A 20,569-nucleotide genomic window follows, 5' to 3' on the forward strand; every position below is an offset into this window, starting at 1 on the left:
AGCTTGTCCATAGCTTAAGCAAAGCTCTAGCCTTAGCTGCTTGGCCATTATACCTCCCAGGTCATTTTCTGCATAGTCTTGATAATTAAAACATTGTTACTTTGAATTGTTTAAATCATCATTGTTCTGTGTTTGGGTGGTGGTAATGTTTCAGATCTATTTGGAAATGTTTTGAAAGGAGCTGCATGAAGGAATCAACCTTTAAGAACTCCTTTTTTTAATCTACCTTTTGACTGCTTCATGATGATCTCTTGAATGAAATGAGGGACTGGATGGGCTGGTGTTTGTTTTGCCTTTTTTTTTTTTTTTACTTTTCTACAGAAAAAAAAAAACCAACAAAATTTAAGAAAAGTTAAACTAAACCAAAGGAGACCAAAACAGAAAAGAAAACTCCTTTACAATAACAGCTCCTACAGATTCCATTCAAATCGACCAGGATCCACTGAGGACTTGCAGAAATTTAAGAGCAAAAAGTTTTTAGACTGAATTTTTTTTTTTTTTCCTCCATTGTAAATTTCTCCCTACCTTGGAATGTAGGAGCTTATAGTTTCAGAAACACCTTTTAATTTGCAGACACCTTTTTTACCTTTGCTTTATCTTCTTTCCAGAGCACAGTTTTACCTCATGGAAGTTTTGAGTCTGAGCCTTGGTGGTGTTTGTGTTTTATCCTTTAACCTGCAGGATCAAACAGCTTACAGTTCAGAGTCTGAAAGAAGTTAATCCTTCATGTGTGAGAGTTAGGTTGTCCTAGAGCTTGTGCTCACAAACTGGAACATTGACAGCTCTTCAAATCTGAGTGTGAAATTGCTTTGGAGGTGCCTCTCTGGCTGCCTGGAGCACAAGCAGTGGCATGCACAGAGTTCCAGCCCTGCTGTGGCAGTGCTGCAGGTCCTGTTTCAGTACAGATGCTTTATGTCCTGCACTGGATGAGGCACTCAGTGCCATGGTTTAGTTGGTTAGTAGGTATTGGGTGATAGGTTGGACTTGATGATCTCAAAGGTCTTTTCCAACCTGGTTGATTCTTTGCCTTCTGCAGGAGGCAAGGGGCTTCATGAAGAATTTGTACATTTTGAAGGGATTTAGTTGAATTTTAAGAACCAGCTGTGTACTTTGAGGATGAGCTCAGTTTGTTGGAGAAGTTGAGAGCCTATTTGTGGTTCTGCAGTCACAGTCTGAGCTCTGCTCTTTTGAGCAGTAGCAAATGTTTGTAGCTGAGCATTGACAGTGGTGCTTTGTTCACTCTGTAGATGGTGCAGGTGTGATGGGAATGCAGCCCACAACTACTCTGGATCCTCCTGTGGGCCCAGCCCCAGCAGAGCAGCCTGTGTGAGTATTGGCTGTGTTCAGTCTTGTGTCTGTCTGTACTGATTGGCTTTTCACCTCTGAAGTGTTCTGCTGACAACAGTTTTATGGCTTTGAAATAAAGTGTTAAAGACAACTCTTCAAACTTCTAGTGAAGAGTCTCTATCAAGTCAATAATTGGGTGAACTCCTGATTTTGAAAACACTTGAGGTTCTAAACTGCCAGATTCTGCAGCTCTGAAGTATTTCAGGAAAAGATTTTTAGTATTTTCTTTATTTTTTTTTTTTTATTCCCTCCCTCTGGCCCCTGTGATGTTTTCATTTTCTATGTGTGGCTTTCTACTGCAGAAGTAACACTGGGCAGAGGAGTACAGGAGACAGGCAGAGAAGCACAGGAGTCCTTTCTGAAGAGAAGCCGAAGCCTTCCAAAGAGACAACTTTGTCTTACCAACAGGAATTACAACAGCAGGTACTGAGAGAGAAAGCTGCTGATGCTTTCCTCTTGTACTTCTTCACATACAATGGTTGGAACTGGAGCACTCTTTCAAACATATTTCATTGGTTTACAAGGAAAAGGTTTTCTCCCTTCGTTGCTTCCTCCCATTCCTCTGACCTTGCCTTAGCTCCTTTTACCTTTTCAGGTGGACAGCAATTTTTTTTTTGTCAGAGGCAAGGAGAATGTTAAGGCTGGCAGCAAACAGGCATGGCTGTATATTATGGACTGTGTCATGATATATTGCAGCATTACCTTCATATCCATAAGAGCCTGCATCTTAAAGGCAGTGAGTTGCTTGGCTCTGATGTGCCTACAGCAAGGTTGTGTCATTCCATGGCTGCTGGAATGATTGGGAGCACTCTAATTTCACTAAGTTCTTCATGATCTCTTGGATGCTTATTCAAAAGCTTCCCAATGTGACCTTCCAGAGAGTTTGGAGGTGGTGTCTTATTTCTGTTCAGCTTCTTGACAGAGTAGACACATCCCTTGAGCCTCCTATCTTCAGCAGACGTCCTGGTCCCCTGCTCCAAGTGTTTTAAGTGCAAACACCTTGCAGGGGTTTGCTTTATAAAATGTTTTGACCATGATAAGGCTTCTTATTTCAGAAGAGATTTTGCTAGAACTCATCTGAGTGGCACTGACATGTTCTTATCTTATTTCCCTTTCTGTGTTTTGGTTTTCTTTTTCCCTTGGTTGGTTTGGGTTTAGATACAAGAGAGGGAGGAGCGCCGCAGGCAGGAGAGGGAGGAGAAGGAACGTTACGAAGCCAAGCTGGAGGCAGAGATGAGGAGCTACAACCCCTGGGGAAGAGGAGGTGGTGGTGCTGCTCTCAGAGATGCACAAGGAAACCTGATAAGTACGTGTGCCAATCTGTGGGCTGTCTTGGCAGGGTGGATGTGTTCTTGCTATGGTAAGGGCTCTGCTCAGGTGTGCTCAGTAACACTGGTGGCTCTGCCTTGACAAACAGACTTGTTCTGAGCAGATGCACTCCAGGAGTCTTGGAGTGAGGAACTGTTTTGATTTCTGGAGAATCACAGCTTGAACAAAATGGGATCTGGGGATATAGGGAAACACAGCACATGTCAGCTCTAAGTGAGGGTACAATACAGAAGTAAAGGGAGGAGGATAGTAAACAGAATCAGCTGCAATGTGGATGTGCTGAAGTGTGTTGTGAAGACTTAGGATGACCATTCTCCAGGAGCAATGAGGTTAGTGGTTTGCTTGGGTTTGAATAACTTCTAGGCTTAGAAAGGTCTACTTGTGACAGAGATAGCTTTATGTATTTATTCAAACTAAGTGAAGCATTTGCATTTCCCCAAGTAACACTACTGGTAAATAGCTACATAAAGAGCAGCCAGCAGGGGTTGTCTTTCAAGGTTTATTTGCCTTCAAGTGCTGTTTTATACAAGATGGGAGCAGTGAGCTGGGAGATAGGCAAGATCAGGGCAAGTTGTTCATCCACCCCTCCAGTAAATCAGAGATGGTTACAAGGTTAGAATTCAAGTCCCTGATCCTGGTTCTGGTGAACCTTACAGGAATGTTTTATCTGAAATACAGAGTCCTTAGTAGGCAGAATGGGATTGGTGTGTGCCCAAATCCTGCCCTGTGCTGGCTCTGTTCATTTTTGTCCTTAGCATCTGAGTGAGAGGCTTGCACTTCTGTAGCTCTTGATTCCTAATGTGAAACAAATTGATGCTGCTGTCATGGGGATGTGGTGTGGGATTCTGAGGAGGCTTTTAAAATGTCTCCTGTTAATAAAACATGAGAGCTCTCAAAGCATGGGACACTTGTGGGGGCCAGTTTCTCTATAAATAAGATGACTCCTGAGTGATGCCTGGCTCCATTCACAGTGCAGTTTGAGGCTGGGACTAAAGTCTCAGTGCTTTAAGGGTTGTGTGTCCAAAGTAAGAGTTCAGAAGCTTGTGCTGAGGCTCCGAGCTTGTGTTCATCCCAAGAGCTGGTGGATGTGCTCACATTGCTTCACATTAGGCACTGCCTGTGTAGGTGCCTGGCTTCCTCTAGGTGCTAAAATGGTGTGAGTGGAATGGGTGGAAGGGAAATGCAGGGCTTGTGTTAGCCTGGGCTCTGCATATAGCTGCTGGGAAGCTTCTCTCTGTCAAAGTGAGGAACCAAGGGTTCCTGCTGAATGACACATGTCAAATCTCCTTCATGCAGTGTGACCAGGCTTGCTAACTCTTGAAAGTGTCTGTAAATGGCTTTAGAGACTCCAATGTGTGTTTTCTGAGAGGGATGTGATTTCTAGTTGTTGGAGTGTGCTTAACTGAGTACAGCAATTCCTAATTATCAGACTGTTTTAAAAGATATCTGAAATCTGTGCAGGCTTCAGTTAACAACCTTAAATCAGATTGTTTATGGTAACTGAGAGGCTCCAGGTACATCTTGGTGAGAATCATTTTGCTTACCTACAGAAATCTACATCTGGATTATTATGAAGACCAAAATCCACCTCAGTGGTTCAATTACCACCCTTAAGAGTAATCAAGTAGAGATTTATTGCTTAAAAGACCAGCACTGAGCTCAAAGGGTTGTACAGCTGTAAGAAGCTAGAAGGGAGGGCTGGTTTGTAAACGTGCTTGTCAGGCATTTTTGTCTTTGAGCTCTTCCTTTTTCCACCCCACAGCATTTTTGGGCAGGGGAGAGGGGAGGCTTGCTCTGAAGAATCATTCCTGGTAAAGGAAAACCATCAACATAAACCTTTGAATGGGTGAATTCCTAAGGAGTGGGGTTTCACCTAGAGAGAGCTTCAGTGCTGCTGTCTTGCTTGCATTTCCTGTTCCCAGGAGAAGTGGACTCCAAGCCCTGGTGGCTGTGCCTTGGATGAGGACAAACCAATCTAAAGTGATTTCCCCTTTCCTTTAGCCGACTTGAACATGATGCACAAGCGAAACGAAGAGGCCTATCACAACCCAGAGGCAAGGCTCTACCAAGACAAAAGGGCTCTTGTGGCTGACCCAAGTTTGGCCTCCCCAGGACCTGAGAACACAGAAGCACCTCCAAATAAACCAGCAGGTTATTAAGAATACTTTATTAGACTTAGACCTGTTAGTGATCAACACTCTCCAGTTCCTTTATTCCTCTCCAGCAGCCCTATGATGGTATTGGTGCTTTTCTACCTGGCAAGTCAGCATCCTGCCTCCTTCCTAAGCCTCTTCTTTGCTGTCTTTGTGTGCTCTGAAAATGTCCTCTCAATACTGACAATAACTCTTTGAGCACTGAACAGCTGGGACCAGTATGGTAGTTTGCCAAGTTCAGTGTTAGCTAATCAAATCTTCATACATCTTGGCTTCACTTCTAAATGGCAGTAAAACACAATTGTACAGTGGAGAGAAGATGGAGTGAGAGGAGGAAGGTTTGGTCCTGTGATGAAAGTTAAGCTGAAAACAGGTTAAGGTGCAATTGGTAGAGTAGCAAAGTGAGCAAGTTGTAGAAAGCTCCAAGTAACTCTGGGGCATGTGTAGCCCTGGGGCACTGCTTCCCAGGCTTAGGGAGTTTGTTTTTGTGTCCTCCTTTCTAATGCTGCTTTCTCTTATCTGTTGAGATGTCTGAATCTCCAGTTTTGAGTATTCCAGACTTGTCCCTAGCCTGGGATGGGCAAAGGCCAAGATTGGTGGTGGGCTCAAGCCAACTTGGACACTTTTTCTTTCTTCTGTCTGAACAGCTTCTCAAGACTGCAGTTCAGTAGTGTCCTCACCACTGGCTGTAGAACCAATTATTTGGTTCCTCTGTTCCCTCTCTTGCTCTTTCTCCCTGCTTCCTGAAGGGATCCTGTTCTGCAAAGTCTGTTCTGTGTGAGCTCTGAATTAATCCTCCTGTCTAGATCATTTGGGGCTGTATGGTTGTGACACATTCAGGGCTAAAGGAGACCTGACACTCCAAACTTCCTTGTGCAGCAGGCATCTTATACTGGCTAAACAAAATCTTCTGACTGCTTAGAATTTTATTTGCCATTTTGGGACTTTGTTTTCTGCTGCATCTGTTCCCATTTCACCTAAATGTTTCTTCTGTTTCTAAGAGTGGAAAAAACCTAAGGAGCAGAACTGGCTGTGCTAAGTCAGAGCCATTGCAAGCCATTGCATCCTAAGGTGTAAAATGTTTGCTGTTCCAGTTAAATGCAGATGACATTTTCAGATGCTGAGCTGCAGACTGGAGGGTAGAATAACTGACTCTTCTAGGTGCTCTGGGCCAAAAGAGAGCTCTCCTGGATTTATTACCTGAGCAGTTAAACCTGACAGCCTCAGCACACAACAGAAGAACTTTTAATCCCAGCTGTTGTTTTCATTGAGTTATGACTGCTGCAAACTCCCTTTTGAAACAAGTGTCTGAGAGTCCTGCCTTGCTCTCTTAAACTGGCTTTGATGTGGATCTGTAACCTCCCCCTCAGGTTTTTCTTTTGCCCAGACCTCTCCTTTTGCTCGAGGCAACGTCTTTGGGGAGTCCCCCTCAGCACAGCAGCTCAAGCAGCAGGAGTCCTACAAGAACTTCCTCCGCCTGCAGGTGAGGGCACACAGCAGGGTCAGCCACTTACACCTGCTTGGAAGGGGCTGCAGGCAGAGGAGGTCATTAGAGAAGACTTTGGGGGGACCTTAGAGCTGCCTTCCAATACCTGGAGGGATCCTACAGGAAGGCTGCAGACTTTTCCTGCTGAGCTGAATGCTTCTCTGCTCTCTAGATTGAAGAGAAGAGACGCAGGGAGGAGGCAGAGCGAGAAAGGCTGCGGCTGGAAGAGGAAAGAGAGGAGAAGCGACTGGCTGAGCAGAGGCTGAGGATCCAGAAGGCTTATCAAGAAGAACAAGAAGAGAGGAGGAGGAAAGAGGAGGAGGTGCAGTATCTTGATACCCCCCCCAATCTCACTCTTTGACCTCTAGGTCAGAAGGGTAGACTGAGGACTGTCCTGTGAACTGCCTTTGTTTATAAAAGGGTCTGGTGCAGAGCCTAAAGCTCCCTGGTATTGAGGCTTGTCACAGACAGGGCTGGAATTGGGCCTGGGGGGGTCTTCTGCTCTGTGGTGCCTGAGTGCAGCATGTCTGGGTGGAGTCTGAAGTGCTGGGAAGGACTCCAGAGGTGAGGCTGAGCTGGCAGCAGAGCTAAGTGTTTGTAGAGGTCAGGTTAGCAGAGCTGGGGCTGCAGCTGTTTCATGTTTGCATGGCAGAATCTTTAATAAGAGTGTTTGAACTCAGCCTAATGAAACACACCTTGCATTTCACCCTGATCACTTTGATGTGTAATTTTAACTCCTCAAACAACAACAACAAAGCAAAGCTTTAACAGCCTGGAGTCTTTTTTATTTACTGACCACATTTGTGTTACAGCAGAGACTGAAAACCGAAGAAATCATTCGACTGGAGGAAGAGAGGCAAAAAGAAGCAAGGAAAAGAAGACAAGAAAAAGAAAAGCAAGAGAAAGAAAAACAAGATGAGGAACTTAGACAACAGTTGGAGAAAGAAAAGTTGGATGAGGAGAAGATGGTATGCTCCAGTGACTTGACTCCAGGGTGCCAATCCTTTGTACTTGTGACAGTCAGTGAACTGTAAAGGAGTTTTAGCCCTCTACCTTCCAGTGCTTTTCCCCTCCTAGTTTATCAACTTAGGACACACACAGAGAGCAGCTGATGGGCAAATCAGACACACTGCAGTGGGAACTTCATTGCTACATTAATGTAGCATTAAACAAAATATAGTAACCCCAAGATAAGTAAGAGAAAACTACATCATAGGGCAAAGCATTAAATTACTACAGGTAGAAAATAAAATCTCATTAAATGGTTTTGGAAAGACTTTTGTGAGTAAGAGTAGAAAGCAAGTTAGAAAAGGGGTTCAGCAAATTTAAATAGAGAGATAATTGAATTAAGCAAATTAAATAAATAATCCAATTAAGTAAATTAAATAGAAAAATAATTTAAGTAAAAGCTTTTTTTTCCTGCAAATGAGGAAATTTCAGCCCAGCTCTTCCTGTCCAAACACTTCAGGACTTGTAGGAATGTTGTGTCCATCTTGCAGATGCCAAGGCAGCCCTCTCCTGTCATTCCTGCTCTTCAGAGCAAAGCTCTAAGAAAAGAAGAAAGGAGCTGTTTGTCTCAGCACACACAGGTAGGAGTTTTGTTGTCCGTATCTGCTGCTGAAGGTGTGAGATCCCACCAGGCTTCTGCCAGCTAGTCTGCCAGCTCTGGGGGGAATGTTCAGTTGTATCCAGAGGACTGAAGACTTCTTTTTGGAGTTAGGTTTTTTTTTTTCTCTGTATGCAAATCCTGTGTAGAGATGAGCCTCTCATTCTGAGTCCAGGTAGCTGTCTCAGGCTCTAGGGTAAGGAAGTTTACATCTAGGCTGGCAGCTCAGAGCACCTGGCTGCGGCGTGAGGCTTCACATCGATTCCTAGCCACAGCCATGGTTGGTTTGTCTTTGTGAGGAGACGGTCTCTCAGACACTTTGCACCATGATGAGCTCCAGTAGTGGTCCTGAGACCATTTGTTTCTTTCATCTGGGAAAGTATTTCTCAAACAAACGTTTCTCCTGTGAAGAGCAGCTTTGAATCTCAGGCTACACTTCTGACTCTTAATGCCTTTTTTTTTTTTTTTTCAACCAGTTGTCTGAACTGGGGTGAAATCTTAATGGATTTGCCAGGAAAATGATTATTTGGCAAAGTACTCGTGGTGCACTTCCAGAGGATGGCTTTAAACCTAATTTCAAACTGTTGCTCTCCCTAAATGACTGCTCTGGGGTTAGGTCAGTTGGTTTCTGTCCTTGCTTTGTCCAGAGCTCTGAGGGTTACCCACAGGAAGCTAGGGCATGCACCAAGGATTTAACAGACCCCAGCCATTGACAGCCTGGAAGGTGACTGTTCTGGCTTCCAGCTGTAGTGGTGAGCTGGATATAAAAGCAGGGAGTAAAATGCACTTCTGTCTGCTGCTGCACCTCCTTCCCTTGTCACACTAACACTTGATGTTTGTTGTGCTCACCAGGACCCTCCGCGGCCAAGGGTTCCTTCTCCACCTGTCCCTGCTAGAAGAAACCAGCTGCGTGCCTCTGGTAGGTGTGAAGACCCTCCCTGGCAGCTCTCTCTCTGTTGCAGTCAGACTGTTCTTAGCTTTAATTCTTCAAGAGCAGCAGAGCATTTCCACTGCAGCCTGGATGCCTTCTGCTCCTCAAGGCTTTGCTCCTTGTGCTGTCTCTAAACACAAGCTCTGACCTAATTCCTGGGGTACCAAAGGCAGGGTGTGTGCAATCCCTGTTTTAGTTAACAGTTCATTATCTCTTTTTTTTAATTTTCACCTTGCATGTAGAAGGTAGGCAGAAAGGTGTCCCTGACACTGTTTTTACTGCCTTTGTGTTAAATTGCAGAGGAAAGGAAGAATGTGATCAATGAGCTCTCAGAGATGAGGAAGCAACTCCGCAGTGAGGAGCGGCGGCTGCAGGAGCAGCTGTGTGTGGCTGCTGATGGGGAGGTGCCCAGCACACGGTAGGGAGGGCACCTTGGGGCTGCACAGCTGAGCTTGGACACAGCAGCTCTGAGCTGCTGGGTGTTGGGAGCTCCTCTGAGCTGGCTAATACACGAGTGAAAGAATACACAGGCCTTGGGTATAAAGCTGTCTCCATTTTCACTCATGTTAGTTGTTTTTCCCCAAGGATCTTAGTTCAGTGCAGCTCAGTGCTGGTGAGCCTGGGAGCTGCAATGCCCTGTCTGGGAGCGTGGTCCAAAGCAGTGCCTGGGGCAGAGTTTTCTCTCATTACCTCATTTCTGGGGCATCTTTTGTGCCTGAAAACTGCAGTGAAGCTGCTGCTGACTAGAAGTGCTGTGGTGGCACTTTTCTCACTGACGATCATGCCCTTTCTACTTAAAAAAATTGGTTTACTGCCAAAATGTCTTAGTTAATGATGCCAATTAGTTAGACTCATCAGACAATGGCTTGGTTCCACTCCATAAAGCAGATTATTCCCTTTTGATAATACAAAGCACAGTGTCATGACTTTATTGGAGAACTTTATTGTAGGATAAAAGATGTAAGCTTTGTCAGTTCTATTTGCACCCAGCTCATTAGCACTCCAATGTTAATTATGCTCTGCTTGCTTCACAAACTTCTCGAGCAGGAGGAGAGAGAAGAATCCAAAGGACATATTTGAGAGGGCCAGGCTGCGTCAGCAGGCTCCAGTGAGGAGACCTTCATCAAAGCAGGCTCAGGATCCAGTCAATATGCAGAACATTTGGGACTTCAATGAGCTTAAGTCCAAAGGCAGGTAGAGCTGCTGCCTGCTGGTGAAGACAGGGCTGAGGCATCTCTTCTGCCCTGGCTTCAGCACACCCAGGGCTGAAGGATAGAAATCCCTGCTCAAGGGGCTCACCCTCTTGGCCATTGTCACCACTCTTGTGTGACTTTGGAGCTGTAGTTTAGCTCTTCAGAAAGGTTTCTTAGAAGTGCTGTTTTAAGGAAAATCTGAAATTCCCTCTCTGCTCTAGATTCCGAAACACGCATGGGCCTGAGGCGGATGTACCCTGATCCTCCCAGAGATGACCAGACCTTGGAGATCCAGCAGCAGGCACTGCTCAGGGAGCAGCAGAAGAGACTCACCAGGATGAGGATGAGAAGGGAAACAGGAGGTGAGTGACAAGTGGCCTGTATTGATTTCAGTGATTTTTGGTTTGTCTGTTTAGCTACACAAAGGAGCCTGTTCCTGGCAAGCAGGTGTCTGGATTATGGGATAGATGTTTCTGGAGTGTCCAGGAGCTTTTAACTGCAAGCCGGTTGTGATGTTGAGCTTCACCACATGTAAATGAGACTCCTGCCTGCCAGGATAATGGCAAAAACCAAAGTGGTTCAGAGGATCCCTGATGCTGGAAGAAAAGTTTTACCTCTGGCTGTGTGTTTTGAGATTGAACACAGTATTGGTTGGGTTTCCCACTTGGCTCACAGCAAGTGCAAGCAGATTAGTAGATCACAGATTTATCTCCATGAGTGGGGGCTCTTGTGTGGTAGCTGAAGTGCAGATGGGGTTTAAGGTGTTGCAGTTCAGCACTAGCAGATACGGGGATGCTGAATGCCCTTAGCTTTGGGTCTGAGTAAGAAAAACGTGATTTGTATAACACCTGCTCTGTGGAGATGTTGGCAGGGGGCTAGGGAAGGGAAGCTCATCTTGATTACAGCCCTAAGGAAGGCTGGTCCCTACTGTGTGCTCTCAGCACTGAGTTCTGGTTGGTTTCACTGATTCTGCTTAAGCTGGTGTAAGGAAACTGGAGTAGAGGCTGCACTCAGGGGCCTTCCAGCTTCATGCCAGGGTCTGGGGCTTTACAGCAGCAGGGCAGTGACCTTTTTTGTGTAAGACGTTGATAAAACTTTGAATGTTTTGGTTCATGTTTTGATACCAATGTTGTCATTCTGTCCCTTTGGCCCTGTGGCTTCTATTGATCCAGAAGATTCTGTGTCTGGTGGGAACCTACAACCCCTGGGGCTGGTAAGGATAAACCAGGATTTTTTTTTTATTGTATTGCTTTACCTTTTTCAAGTGTGGGAAATACTGTCTTGCATGCAGGGAGGAAGGAATTGCACTCAAGTACCAACCCAGCATGTTCTCACTACAGTGAGCAACAGCTGCTCTGGCACACAGGTTCTGTAGAGCCAAACTCTTTACCTCCTTTTCATCCTCATTAGCAAATGCTTCATATTTATAGATGTTGGACCTGGCTCCAGTGAGCCATTTCTGACTGAGGTGTTTCACTTTTGTTTTCTGCTTTGCTTTTGTAGCTCAGGAATGAATCCCCTAAATTCCTGAAGAACTCCCTGCTGCAGTCAGACAGTGCTTTTATTGGTGAGCTGGTAGCCCCCCTCCCCATGGTTGTCACATGAAGGTGTGGCTCTGACATGCTGGTACCCACTGCAGCTTTCCAACAGGAGCTCTGGTGATGGGTTTAAATGCCAGCACCTCACCTCTACATGTGCAGAGCTCCATGGAAGTAGCTATGTACTGCAGCTACTGTGTGTCTGTCTCTGAAAAGGATCTCTCTTTTTTTTTTTTTTTTTTTTTTCTTCCAGGTGCTCATGGGGAAATGTTTTCTGCCTTGGGAGAAGTGAATTTGTCACCACAGCTTCCCCCCTCTGCGAGGGAGAGGAGAAGGCTGAGGCAGAGAGCCCTGGAGCCTGCTGTGGTATGGGAACCGGAAAGGGGAGGGGGCACAGCTCTGACTGCTCCTGGGGGTGCTGAGGCTGCTGCACAGCAGCCAGCCCTTTCCAGAGGATGCTGTTCAACTGACACTGGGGTTTGGATTCCCTGCAGGAGGACACCCCTGTAGGCTGGACACCACCCCTGCAGCCTGACAGCTTCTCCTTGCACTCCAACTGCAGCCTCAGCATGGAGCAGCTGCAGGGCCAGAGCGAGGAGCGGCTGCAGTGCCTGGTGGAGCTCCAGCAGCAGGCTGCAGACAGGGGCAGGGCTGCAGGTGAGGAACAGAGCAGGGAGGGAACAGTGAGCACAGCTCTGACTGGGGCAAGTTCCAGAGACAGTCTAGGAGATGTTCTAATTGCTGTCTGCTCAGCCTCTTCTCCCAGCCCTGCTGTGGCACTGGCAGCAGCATGCTGTGGCTACCTAGCTGCATGGGCTGTGAAGTACCAATCAGAGCAACTGTTCATGGCCTGTGAATTCCCACATGGATCAGGAGCCAGTTGCTGCTCAGTATTCCTAAAGCCGTATTTGTCCTTATGGCTTTCTGCTGTGTCCAGCCAAGGGTGCCAGCACCTCCCCCACTGCCTTACCTGGCAGTGGAGGAGCTGCTGGCATTAGACACCAAAGACTTGGAGCCTGGAGCTGGGCCCAGGTCCCCAAACTCTCCATTAAGTAGGAACACAAGTGGTTGAAAAGCATCCTTCCTGCAGCTACTGCAGCCCAAGAAGCCTGTTCAGGACAAGAGCCTGCTGCAAGCTGTGCTAAGCTTCTGTCACCTTGGTCAGGTTGCTCTCCTTCTCTCTCAGGTGACAACATTTCCTTGGGGGACACAGATGACCTCCTGAAGCAGGCCCTGTCCCGTGCTGCCAGGCGGCCCAGCTCCGGGAACACGGTGGCGACAGAGCCCTGGCTGCGCCCAGGCACCTCGGAGACCCTCCAGAGACTGATGGCTGAGGAGCCCAGCCCGGGGAAGCTGTCACCAGAGCACACAATGCTGAGCTGGCAGGGTCTCTCCACTGCCCACGGGTGACAGTGGCCCCAGCTCCCAGCTCTGGGACCTCTGGGCACCACTGTGCTGCCAGGGGAGGGGGTAGGGACTGCTCCCTGCTAGCAGTAATGGAGCCACAGGAGCTGCAGTGGAGGGAGTGAGCACGGGGAAGGTTTGGATCACAGTGGAGGAAGGGCACGGTGGATTTTGCACTTCAGCCAAGTGCCAGCCTCAGAGCTGGCCTCAGCACAAAGAGTGTGTGTGAGTTGGGTATGGGTCAGCTTTGGTTGCAGCCAAACTCCCCAGGTGTCTGGAAAAGGAGGAGCCCAGCAGCAGAGCTGTGGGGTAAGCTGCTACCAGGAGTCAATACCTTGGAGAAGGGCATGGCAGGAGCTCAGCAGTTCCATGACTCTCAGCACCATACCTGTGTCCATCCAGTGCTGTGTGCTGCAAGTAGAGAGTGTTGCACAGATTTAATTTATGGGTCTGGTTTGAGTTAATAAATTATTTTGTTACTGAACTGTGACACCAGACTTGATTCACTTGCCCTTTGCTACAGCTTATGCCCAAGCCAGCAGGTAAAGGCTGGCTTCAAAGTAGCAGTGACCTAAGGAGAGCCACAGGAAAGCAACAAGGCCACAGGAGCTCAGCACCCACTGCACCCCAGGATGAAACAGCTCCTGAGCCTTTGGCATGTGAGCCATGAACAAGGTCAGGAAGGCAGGAGAAGGTCATGCTGCAGAACTGCTCCACCACACCTAACACCATGACAACTCCCAGTCACAGCTCCTTACTTCTCTCTGCCAGCTTCTCCTTTGCCAAGCCATGGACCTGCTGCTTATCCTTGTCCCTTGAGCCTGCAGGGAGCAGCAGCAGGGAGCCTCACTCCTCTTGGCCCAGGCCTCTCTCCTTTGCTGGCTGAGTTTTGGGAGATCTCCCTGGGGAACAGCTCAGGTCCCTGTGCTGTGGCTGTGACCAGCCCAGCTGCCAGCACTTGCTTCCTTTTTCAGACTTACCCTTCCTTTTCAGCCTGTGTTTGCCCAACAGTGGCCCACTTTGGTCAGCCACAGGACCATTCCTGCCCTTGAGGGCTGGGGCTTGTTCCTCTGAAAGCAGAGCAGGAGCTCAGGAAGCTGTAAAACAAGGCTCTGGGGGTTAGGCTGGGGTTTGAGTGCACTGCTGAAAGAGTTCAAAAACTTTATTGACCTATAACCTGATTGGAATATGCCAGATGAGAACCAAATATAGTACAGAAAGTTGTACAGAATTTTTTTTTTTACATAGAAAACTTTACAGATCTGTACCATATACATTTTTGTCCATCTGAAAAAAATTTCTACATCCATTGGAGTACAGAATGCTTGAGAAGCTTTGCCTGGTAACCATCAGAGCACAATTCACAGTATGAAGACATTGCCATAAACTTGACCAGCCCCAAACCATGCCATGTGGTACTGCAATATATTCAACACTGAATTCTGTACAGGAGGAGTGAAATCTACATCAAACCAACAAAAAAAGAAAACAAACAAACAAACATAAAACATCTGACAGCAGACAAAAACCCAGACTTGTTTGCAGTGATTCAAGTTCCAGTCCTGGGAGGATCATTTTGATGGCTCTGGTAAGAGTTAAAAGCCCTAAAACAAGTATAGTACACAGGTACTTGTGTCAGTCGTGATGGTCCTACCTCTGCTCTTGACAGGAGTCAGCAACACTAACTGCTGGGCTAACAAAGAAACCAAAAAATAAAACAAAGGAAAAAGAAAATCACAACCCCCCCAAAAAAAAAAAACCACCCCAAACTTCTTCTAGTGCATTTGGTAAAGGATGAAGTGTTCTGGGTTCTCAGCAACTCAGTAAGAGAGAAATCAAAGCATCTGGGAAGAACTGTCTTGTGCTGGGGGATGGTACAGCCCTGCCTCTGTCCATGCCACAGGAGGATCACCCACATCTCAGACAGCCTCAGTGTGCAAAAAGCTTGGAGGGTCAGCCACAGCTGTTCCACCTCTCTTACCAGCAGCAGGAATTCCCTTGGCTTTCCCCTGGGAACATGAATCCTTCACAACACAGCTCTCCTGAGTTGTACTTCTCTCTGAAGCTCAGACCTTTACAGCCAGAGTTCTTTGGGTACGTTTCACTCCCAGCCCTACAGCACAGGGTGGGAATCCTTGGGGACGGGGGAACTGGAGCCTCATGCTGCAGGGACAGTGGTGAGCAGCAGTACCATGGACCCTTGGCCGTGTTGGGGGCACCCAGCCAGGCCAGCTCTGCACCCACTCCTCACCTCCAGCTGAGCCAGGGACATCCCCAGCCGCAGCTCCTGCCCTGCAAGGGAGCAGGGGAAGCCCCCAGCAGCAGTCAGTGGGGGGCTGTGGCAGGCTCCTGGGGCAGGGGGCAGATCCGGAACACCAGCCCAATGCGCAGGAAGAAGCGGCGCAGCACCGCCCGCAGCTCCGGAATCAGGTCGAACTGCATAATCTCACACAGCAGGGGGTAGTAGGAGGAGGCATGAGCCTTGAACTGAGGAGACAAACAGGGAGCAGCCCCTCAGGCACCCAGACAGCAACCAGGGCCTGGGGCAAGTGCCCAGAGAGGTGGTGCAGTCCCCATCCCTGAAGGTGTTCAAGAAGCATGCAGATGTGCTTCAGGCTATGGTTTAGTGCTCAGGGCAGCTGGTGTATAGGGGCACTCGATGCCCTTGAAGGACTTTTTGAGCCCTAAGGATTCTGTGCTGCTAAGAAGGGTAAATTCCTGAGTCAAGCTGAGAGAAACCACATGACCAGAGAAAGAAACTTCAGAGCTGCAGCAGCAGGCCTGGAACAGGACAGCTGTGACCTACCTTGCCCCAAGCCACACAGCTCCCTCTAGCACTCACTCCACAGAATCATTAAGGTTGGGGAAGACCTTTAAGATCAAGCCTTAGAAGTCCTCAAAAGCTTGAAGCTTCAAGAGGAACAATCTTCCCGTTTTTGGGGTGCAGCTGGCTCCTTTCATAGAGTATTTCAGGCAAGTTTGGTTAGACATAGAGGGAGACCCAATTATGGATTAATTACTGCAGAACTGCCTCGGAAGAGGTACCTGCGGTACTGGGTCTGCACAGGAGTCATTTCTATGAACAAAGTATTAGCTGCTACTCCCCTCCCTAGGCAGCCAAAGCTGCTGAGCACACACTGCTGCAGGGCTTTTGTTTCTTTCAGCTTTTTCTAAGCGACATTTTATGCCTTGCTGCATTACTGGCTGCAGAAGTCTGCACAGCAGCAGAGGCTTCTGGTGCCAGGTAACTGTGCCTGAAGAACTGCTCTGGAGCCATCTCCTACCTACAACCACATCCAGCAGCACCCCAGCAGTACTCACCCTCTCATCACTGATCTTCAGCACTTTAGTCAAGAACAGGAGCAGCAGATTGGTCCAGGCTTCCCGGTGACTTTCTGAGGTCAGAGTGAGGAAGTAACTCAGAGCCTCACTGCAGACACTGGAGAGAAGAGGCACAGATGATTAGTCACTAACAGCTGAGTTTGAGCTCTGTAGCAGGCAGGGAGCTTCAGCTTTGCCCCTCCAGCATGCAGCACCCTGGTGTAGAACAGCAGCATTCTGCAACCACCACTCTGAGCCTGAGCAGTGATTTGGTTCAGCTCAAACCCAAAGCCCTGAGCCTTCAGTGTTAAACATGCTGACAAAACACAATCTGCAGGCATTTAAAGTGTATCAAGTGCTCTCCAAGAGATATTACAATGCATGGGACAGAAAGGACTTTAAAAATTAATCCTCTGCTGCTGTAACCAGGTAGGGTTCAGCTCTGCTCCCTAAGCCTCAACATCCTTCCACGGTGTTAACACGGTGGCTTTAAGCCCTGTGTTAATCCAACACTTGCCTGAACAGCTCTGCACACACTGAAGGGAGCCTTTGTTCCCAGTGATGAACAACCAGACAGCCATGAGCTGCATGCCCACAGGCTCCTGGGGACCAGTGCCCACTTCTGCAGGTGAGTGCCAGCACCCCAAAATATCTGAGGACCAGAGCAGAGGCAGCAGCTGGAGGCACAGCACTCCCCACACACCAGAAAGCTCTTCAGGGTAGCTGTGAGCACAGCAGACTGTGCTGGCTCTGGGAGCTTTGCTGCAACCAGGAGCTGTTTCCCTGTAAACGAACCCAAAGCTCCTGCAAGCTCAGGAACAGCAGCAGCAGCTTCAGCTGCATGGCCCTTACCTGAGCAGCCTCTGCTGGACCTCCTCCCAGGCGCTGGTGCGGCTCTCGTCCGTGTACATGCGGAACAGGATGCGCAGTCCACAGGCCAGGCTGCTGGTCTCCTGCTTCAGCAGGTTGGGCTTGGACTTGCCTTTGAAACCTGCACAAGCACACACCAATGGAGAGTACTGCCTCACCTGGCTGCTTCCCTGCCACTGCAGTCACAACCACCTCATCTCAGCAACTGCTCACTGCATTCAGCTTTTAGCAGCTCTCTCTCTGCCACCAGGGCACAGCTCAGAACTGTGCCTGGCCGCCACGTTCATAGCCACAAACACTAACACCAGCTCAGTCCAGCTGAGGGGGGTCTGTGTCTGCACACAGCAGCTCAGCAAGCACTAAACACAGCTGCCTGTGGTGCAAGGAACACGCTGCGCCCATCTCTAGCTGTTCCACAACTGACCTATTCCCCTTACACAAGGGGCACAATTCCTTGATTCTCTTTCGCTTACACAGTGAGAGGTAAACCCCACCCACAGCCTCCCCGCAAGGAGTTTTGGGATTTGGTGCCTGTGGATCCCAAGCACAAGCTCCACAGCCAGGGATCAGCTTGGTACCTGTAAACCTCCAGCTGTAGGCATCAGAGCTGTCTGCACCTACCCAGGGGAGCTCTCGTCCCCTCAGGGACTGTGAGGTTTACAAGGTTACAGCCTTACACCCCCCAGCCCCTTGGAGCTGTTTCTGGGCAGCACAGCACCAGGCCTGGCTCCAGGGTGAAGGCCTCACCTGCTTTCCAGAGAGCAGTTCTCTGCTCGTTGTTGGAGTTGAATGCCTTAGCAAATCTGTGAGACTCCAGCAGGCAGTCCAGGAGCTTGAAGAGCTGCTGCGATGTCAGGAATCTGTACATCCCCTGGTCTTGGGTATCCACATGGACATTGAAATCCACTGCATCCCTCTAGCAAGAAACAAAGGAAAGTAAAACTTCCCAACTGCCCTCAGCAGGCTCCTGTGGTAGCTCAGTCCTGGCTTTCAGTTGCAGCTGTGTTTAAAACTCAGCACCATGTTCAGTGGCAGCCACATGGCACAAACCCCTTCCAAAACAGGTCTTTTAATTCCCACAGATTTAAAATGCAATTTAACCCATGGTGTAAAAGATCTCAGCAGCCTGCTGGAAGTTCTCAAGAGCTTCTAGACACTGTCGCAGGAGCTCCTGAGATCTGCCCCAGTGATCCTGTCCCAGTAGCCCTTAGGGACACCCCTCTCAGACCTGCCCACCTGTGCTGCTGCCAGATTCTCTGCGTCCTCCTTCTTGCTGGTTGCTGGGAAGAACACGATGTTGTCGATGGTCTGAATGAGCTCCAGCTGCACCACACACTTGATCAGAAGAGCAGCAAATAATTTCTGTTCAGGGAATTCTTTGCAGGGAAGAAAGGGAAAGGGCCTGCTGAAGAGCAGCTGAATTTGGAGCACATTTATAAACCAAACCTGGAACCCACCCATGGGCAGGTTTTTATGGCCTCACCTCATAGCCACCCAACCCTTCAGTCAATATTTACTCATTTCATCTAAAACCCACCCAAAGCAGTGACCTTGTCAGCACCACTCTGCAAGAGCAGAGGCTGAGGCTGCCCCCAGGCAGAGGAGGCCCAGGACAGCAGCAGTATCACTTATGCTGCTTTGTCCTTGTGGCAAGTGCTGATACCACCAGGCAGGAGCACCTCAAGCACTAACACAAGGCTGGGCAGGCTCCTCAAAGCAGGCTCAAGCCACATGGTTGTCAGGTGCTGCTCCTGCTGCATGAATCAATTCTGCTCTGCAGAGCACTGCAAGCAGAAAGCTACTGTTTGATCTCTTGCCTTGAGTAAAGGCTGCAAGACAGCAGCTGAACTCTGCCTTGGTGAAGCACAGTTAAAGTCTGGACCCAGAAGAGTCCCACAGAATTTGCTCATGCTAAAGACAATGTAACCCATCCCATTTTCTTGTGAAGTTCTAGCTGGGGATGCATCTAAAGCTGCCAAACATCTGCTGGCCACTCCTCGAGTGCCAAACCATCACCCAACACTCACTGGCTGTGGGCCTGGGCTTGCTCAGCTCTTCAGCTGCTGGGGGCCCTGTGCTGGGTTGGTAGGAACGTCCATCTGCAGGCCTGGGCTGCATAGAGTCGTGGATGTCCACTGACTTCTGAGAGACTGTGTCCTGGAAAGACAGCAAACAGCCCATAACCACCTCCTGAGAACTGCTCTGTCAGAGTTGAGCTCCTCACAGCTTAGGACATTTGCTGCTTCCACACTGCATTAGGTAAGGATCAAACAGCCCTTTAGCTGCAAAACCCTTTCCAAGTACACCCAGCTGGGTTTACACCAAGCCCACTTCTCCCTTATCCCACATCACATTTGCCCCAAACTCTCACAACCTTTTCCCCCAGCAGCTTACCAGCTTCTCTTTTGCATCAGCAGGGGATGCAGAGCCAAACTCCCCACTGGCTGGTCGCCAAGTCAGCAGCCTAGAAAACACAAAACCAGCACCAAATTTACTGCCTGAAACCAATCAGCCTAAAGAAGGCCACTCTGTGTTTTGTCTAACTGAATGGAAGCCAAAGATGACAAGAAGTGGATCTGGATATTCATAGAGATTAATGAAGTCATTTCAGTGGGAAGGGTTTCTTTCTCTCACACACACTGGAAAGGGTCAGTGTGGTGTTCACTGAACTTCACCACCCCCAGCAGCTGCCCTGGATGGGCACTGGGTTGTGTGGAGGAGGCTGAGTGTGGCTCAGCAGGCCTGGGTTTGGCGGCAGCCATCAGTGGCCCTGGGTCCAGGCAGCAGGGGCTGGCTTACGCGTGGGGGATGGTGGTTTTGAAGATATCCAGCATGCAAGTGCAGGTCTTGTCCCAGATCTCCAGGGTGAACTTTTCTCCATTCAGGATGACAACATTCTCCAGGCAGTTCGTGCCAGACCGTGCCAGCTGCTCATTGTCTGCAGGAGACAAACAGGGCACCTGTTTAAGGCTGTAACAGTGAGCTGCTGACACTGTAAGATGAGTGGAGCTGCCCTACCTTGCTGCACACACCAATACAGCTGGGCAAAGATATCATCCAGCAGCACATCACTGAGGACCTCCAAGTACTGTGTGAACACGTCACAGATTGCATAAAGTGCATGGTTGCAAGTAGTTGTCATCCACTCTGCTTTCTAGGAGGGGAGAGACACCAGTTACAACTTGGTTTGAGGTGCAGCTCTCACAGACCCCTGCAGCTATGGGATATGTGGATTGACTCAGATGGAACTGCTGCCCAGTGGCAATTCCTTGCTGTATCTCCAAACCCCAACACTTTGGCACCAGCTCCTGCTTTGCTAAGTAGCAGCTTTAAAGGGAAGTAAATCTGCAGAAATGGACTCAACAGCTGCTCCTGCAGGCAGCTCCCAGGC

The 20,569-nt window shown here is 48.6% G+C and overlaps 2 protein-coding genes across 2 annotated transcripts in view; one reads left to right on the top strand and one right to left on the bottom strand.

Annotated features, from left to right (window-relative positions):
* The window catches only part of CSPP1 (centrosome and spindle pole associated protein 1), a 28,466-nt gene extending 15,473 nt beyond the window's left edge, over positions 1-12,993 (top strand). Inside the window, exons 14-30 of the mRNA XM_054394692.1 lie at positions 1,248-1,326; positions 1,650-1,770; positions 2,506-2,653; positions 4,678-4,827; positions 6,200-6,312; positions 6,488-6,637; positions 7,128-7,283; positions 7,815-7,904; positions 8,774-8,840; positions 9,153-9,270; positions 9,897-10,042; positions 10,267-10,407; positions 11,218-11,258; positions 11,549-11,612; positions 11,837-11,949; positions 12,078-12,228; positions 12,770-12,993. Of these exons, the coding sequence (XP_054250667.1) occupies positions 1,248-1,326; positions 1,650-1,770; positions 2,506-2,653; positions 4,678-4,827; positions 6,200-6,312; positions 6,488-6,637; positions 7,128-7,283; positions 7,815-7,904; positions 8,774-8,840; positions 9,153-9,270; positions 9,897-10,042; positions 10,267-10,407; positions 11,218-11,258; positions 11,549-11,612; positions 11,837-11,949; positions 12,078-12,228; positions 12,770-12,993 (2,072 nt within the window). The remainder of the gene's footprint in view (positions 1-1,247; positions 1,327-1,649; positions 1,771-2,505; positions 2,654-4,677; positions 4,828-6,199; positions 6,313-6,487; positions 6,638-7,127; positions 7,284-7,814; positions 7,905-8,773; positions 8,841-9,152; positions 9,271-9,896; positions 10,043-10,266; positions 10,408-11,217; positions 11,259-11,548; positions 11,613-11,836; positions 11,950-12,077; positions 12,229-12,769) is intronic.
* A 2,319-nt stretch (positions 12,994-15,312) lies between these two features.
* The window catches only part of ARFGEF1 (ADP ribosylation factor guanine nucleotide exchange factor 1), a 49,616-nt gene continuing 44,359 nt past the window's right edge, over positions 15,313-20,569 (bottom strand). Inside the window, exons 31-39 of the mRNA XM_054394653.1 lie at positions 20,197-20,332; positions 19,978-20,116; positions 19,573-19,642; positions 19,206-19,335; positions 18,415-18,554; positions 17,926-18,094; positions 17,161-17,299; positions 16,309-16,426; positions 15,313-15,474 (exon numbers count right to left, since the gene is read on the bottom strand). Of these exons, the coding sequence (XP_054250628.1) occupies positions 15,313-15,474; positions 16,309-16,426; positions 17,161-17,299; positions 17,926-18,094; positions 18,415-18,554; positions 19,206-19,335; positions 19,573-19,642; positions 19,978-20,116; positions 20,197-20,332 (1,203 nt within the window). The remainder of the gene's footprint in view (positions 15,475-16,308; positions 16,427-17,160; positions 17,300-17,925; positions 18,095-18,414; positions 18,555-19,205; positions 19,336-19,572; positions 19,643-19,977; positions 20,117-20,196; positions 20,333-20,569) is intronic.

Source organism: Indicator indicator, chromosome 31, assembly GCF_027791375.1.
Source record: "Indicator indicator isolate 239-I01 chromosome 31, UM_Iind_1.1, whole genome shotgun sequence".
Lineage (NCBI taxonomy): Eukaryota > Metazoa > Chordata > Aves > Piciformes > Indicatoridae > Indicator > Indicator indicator.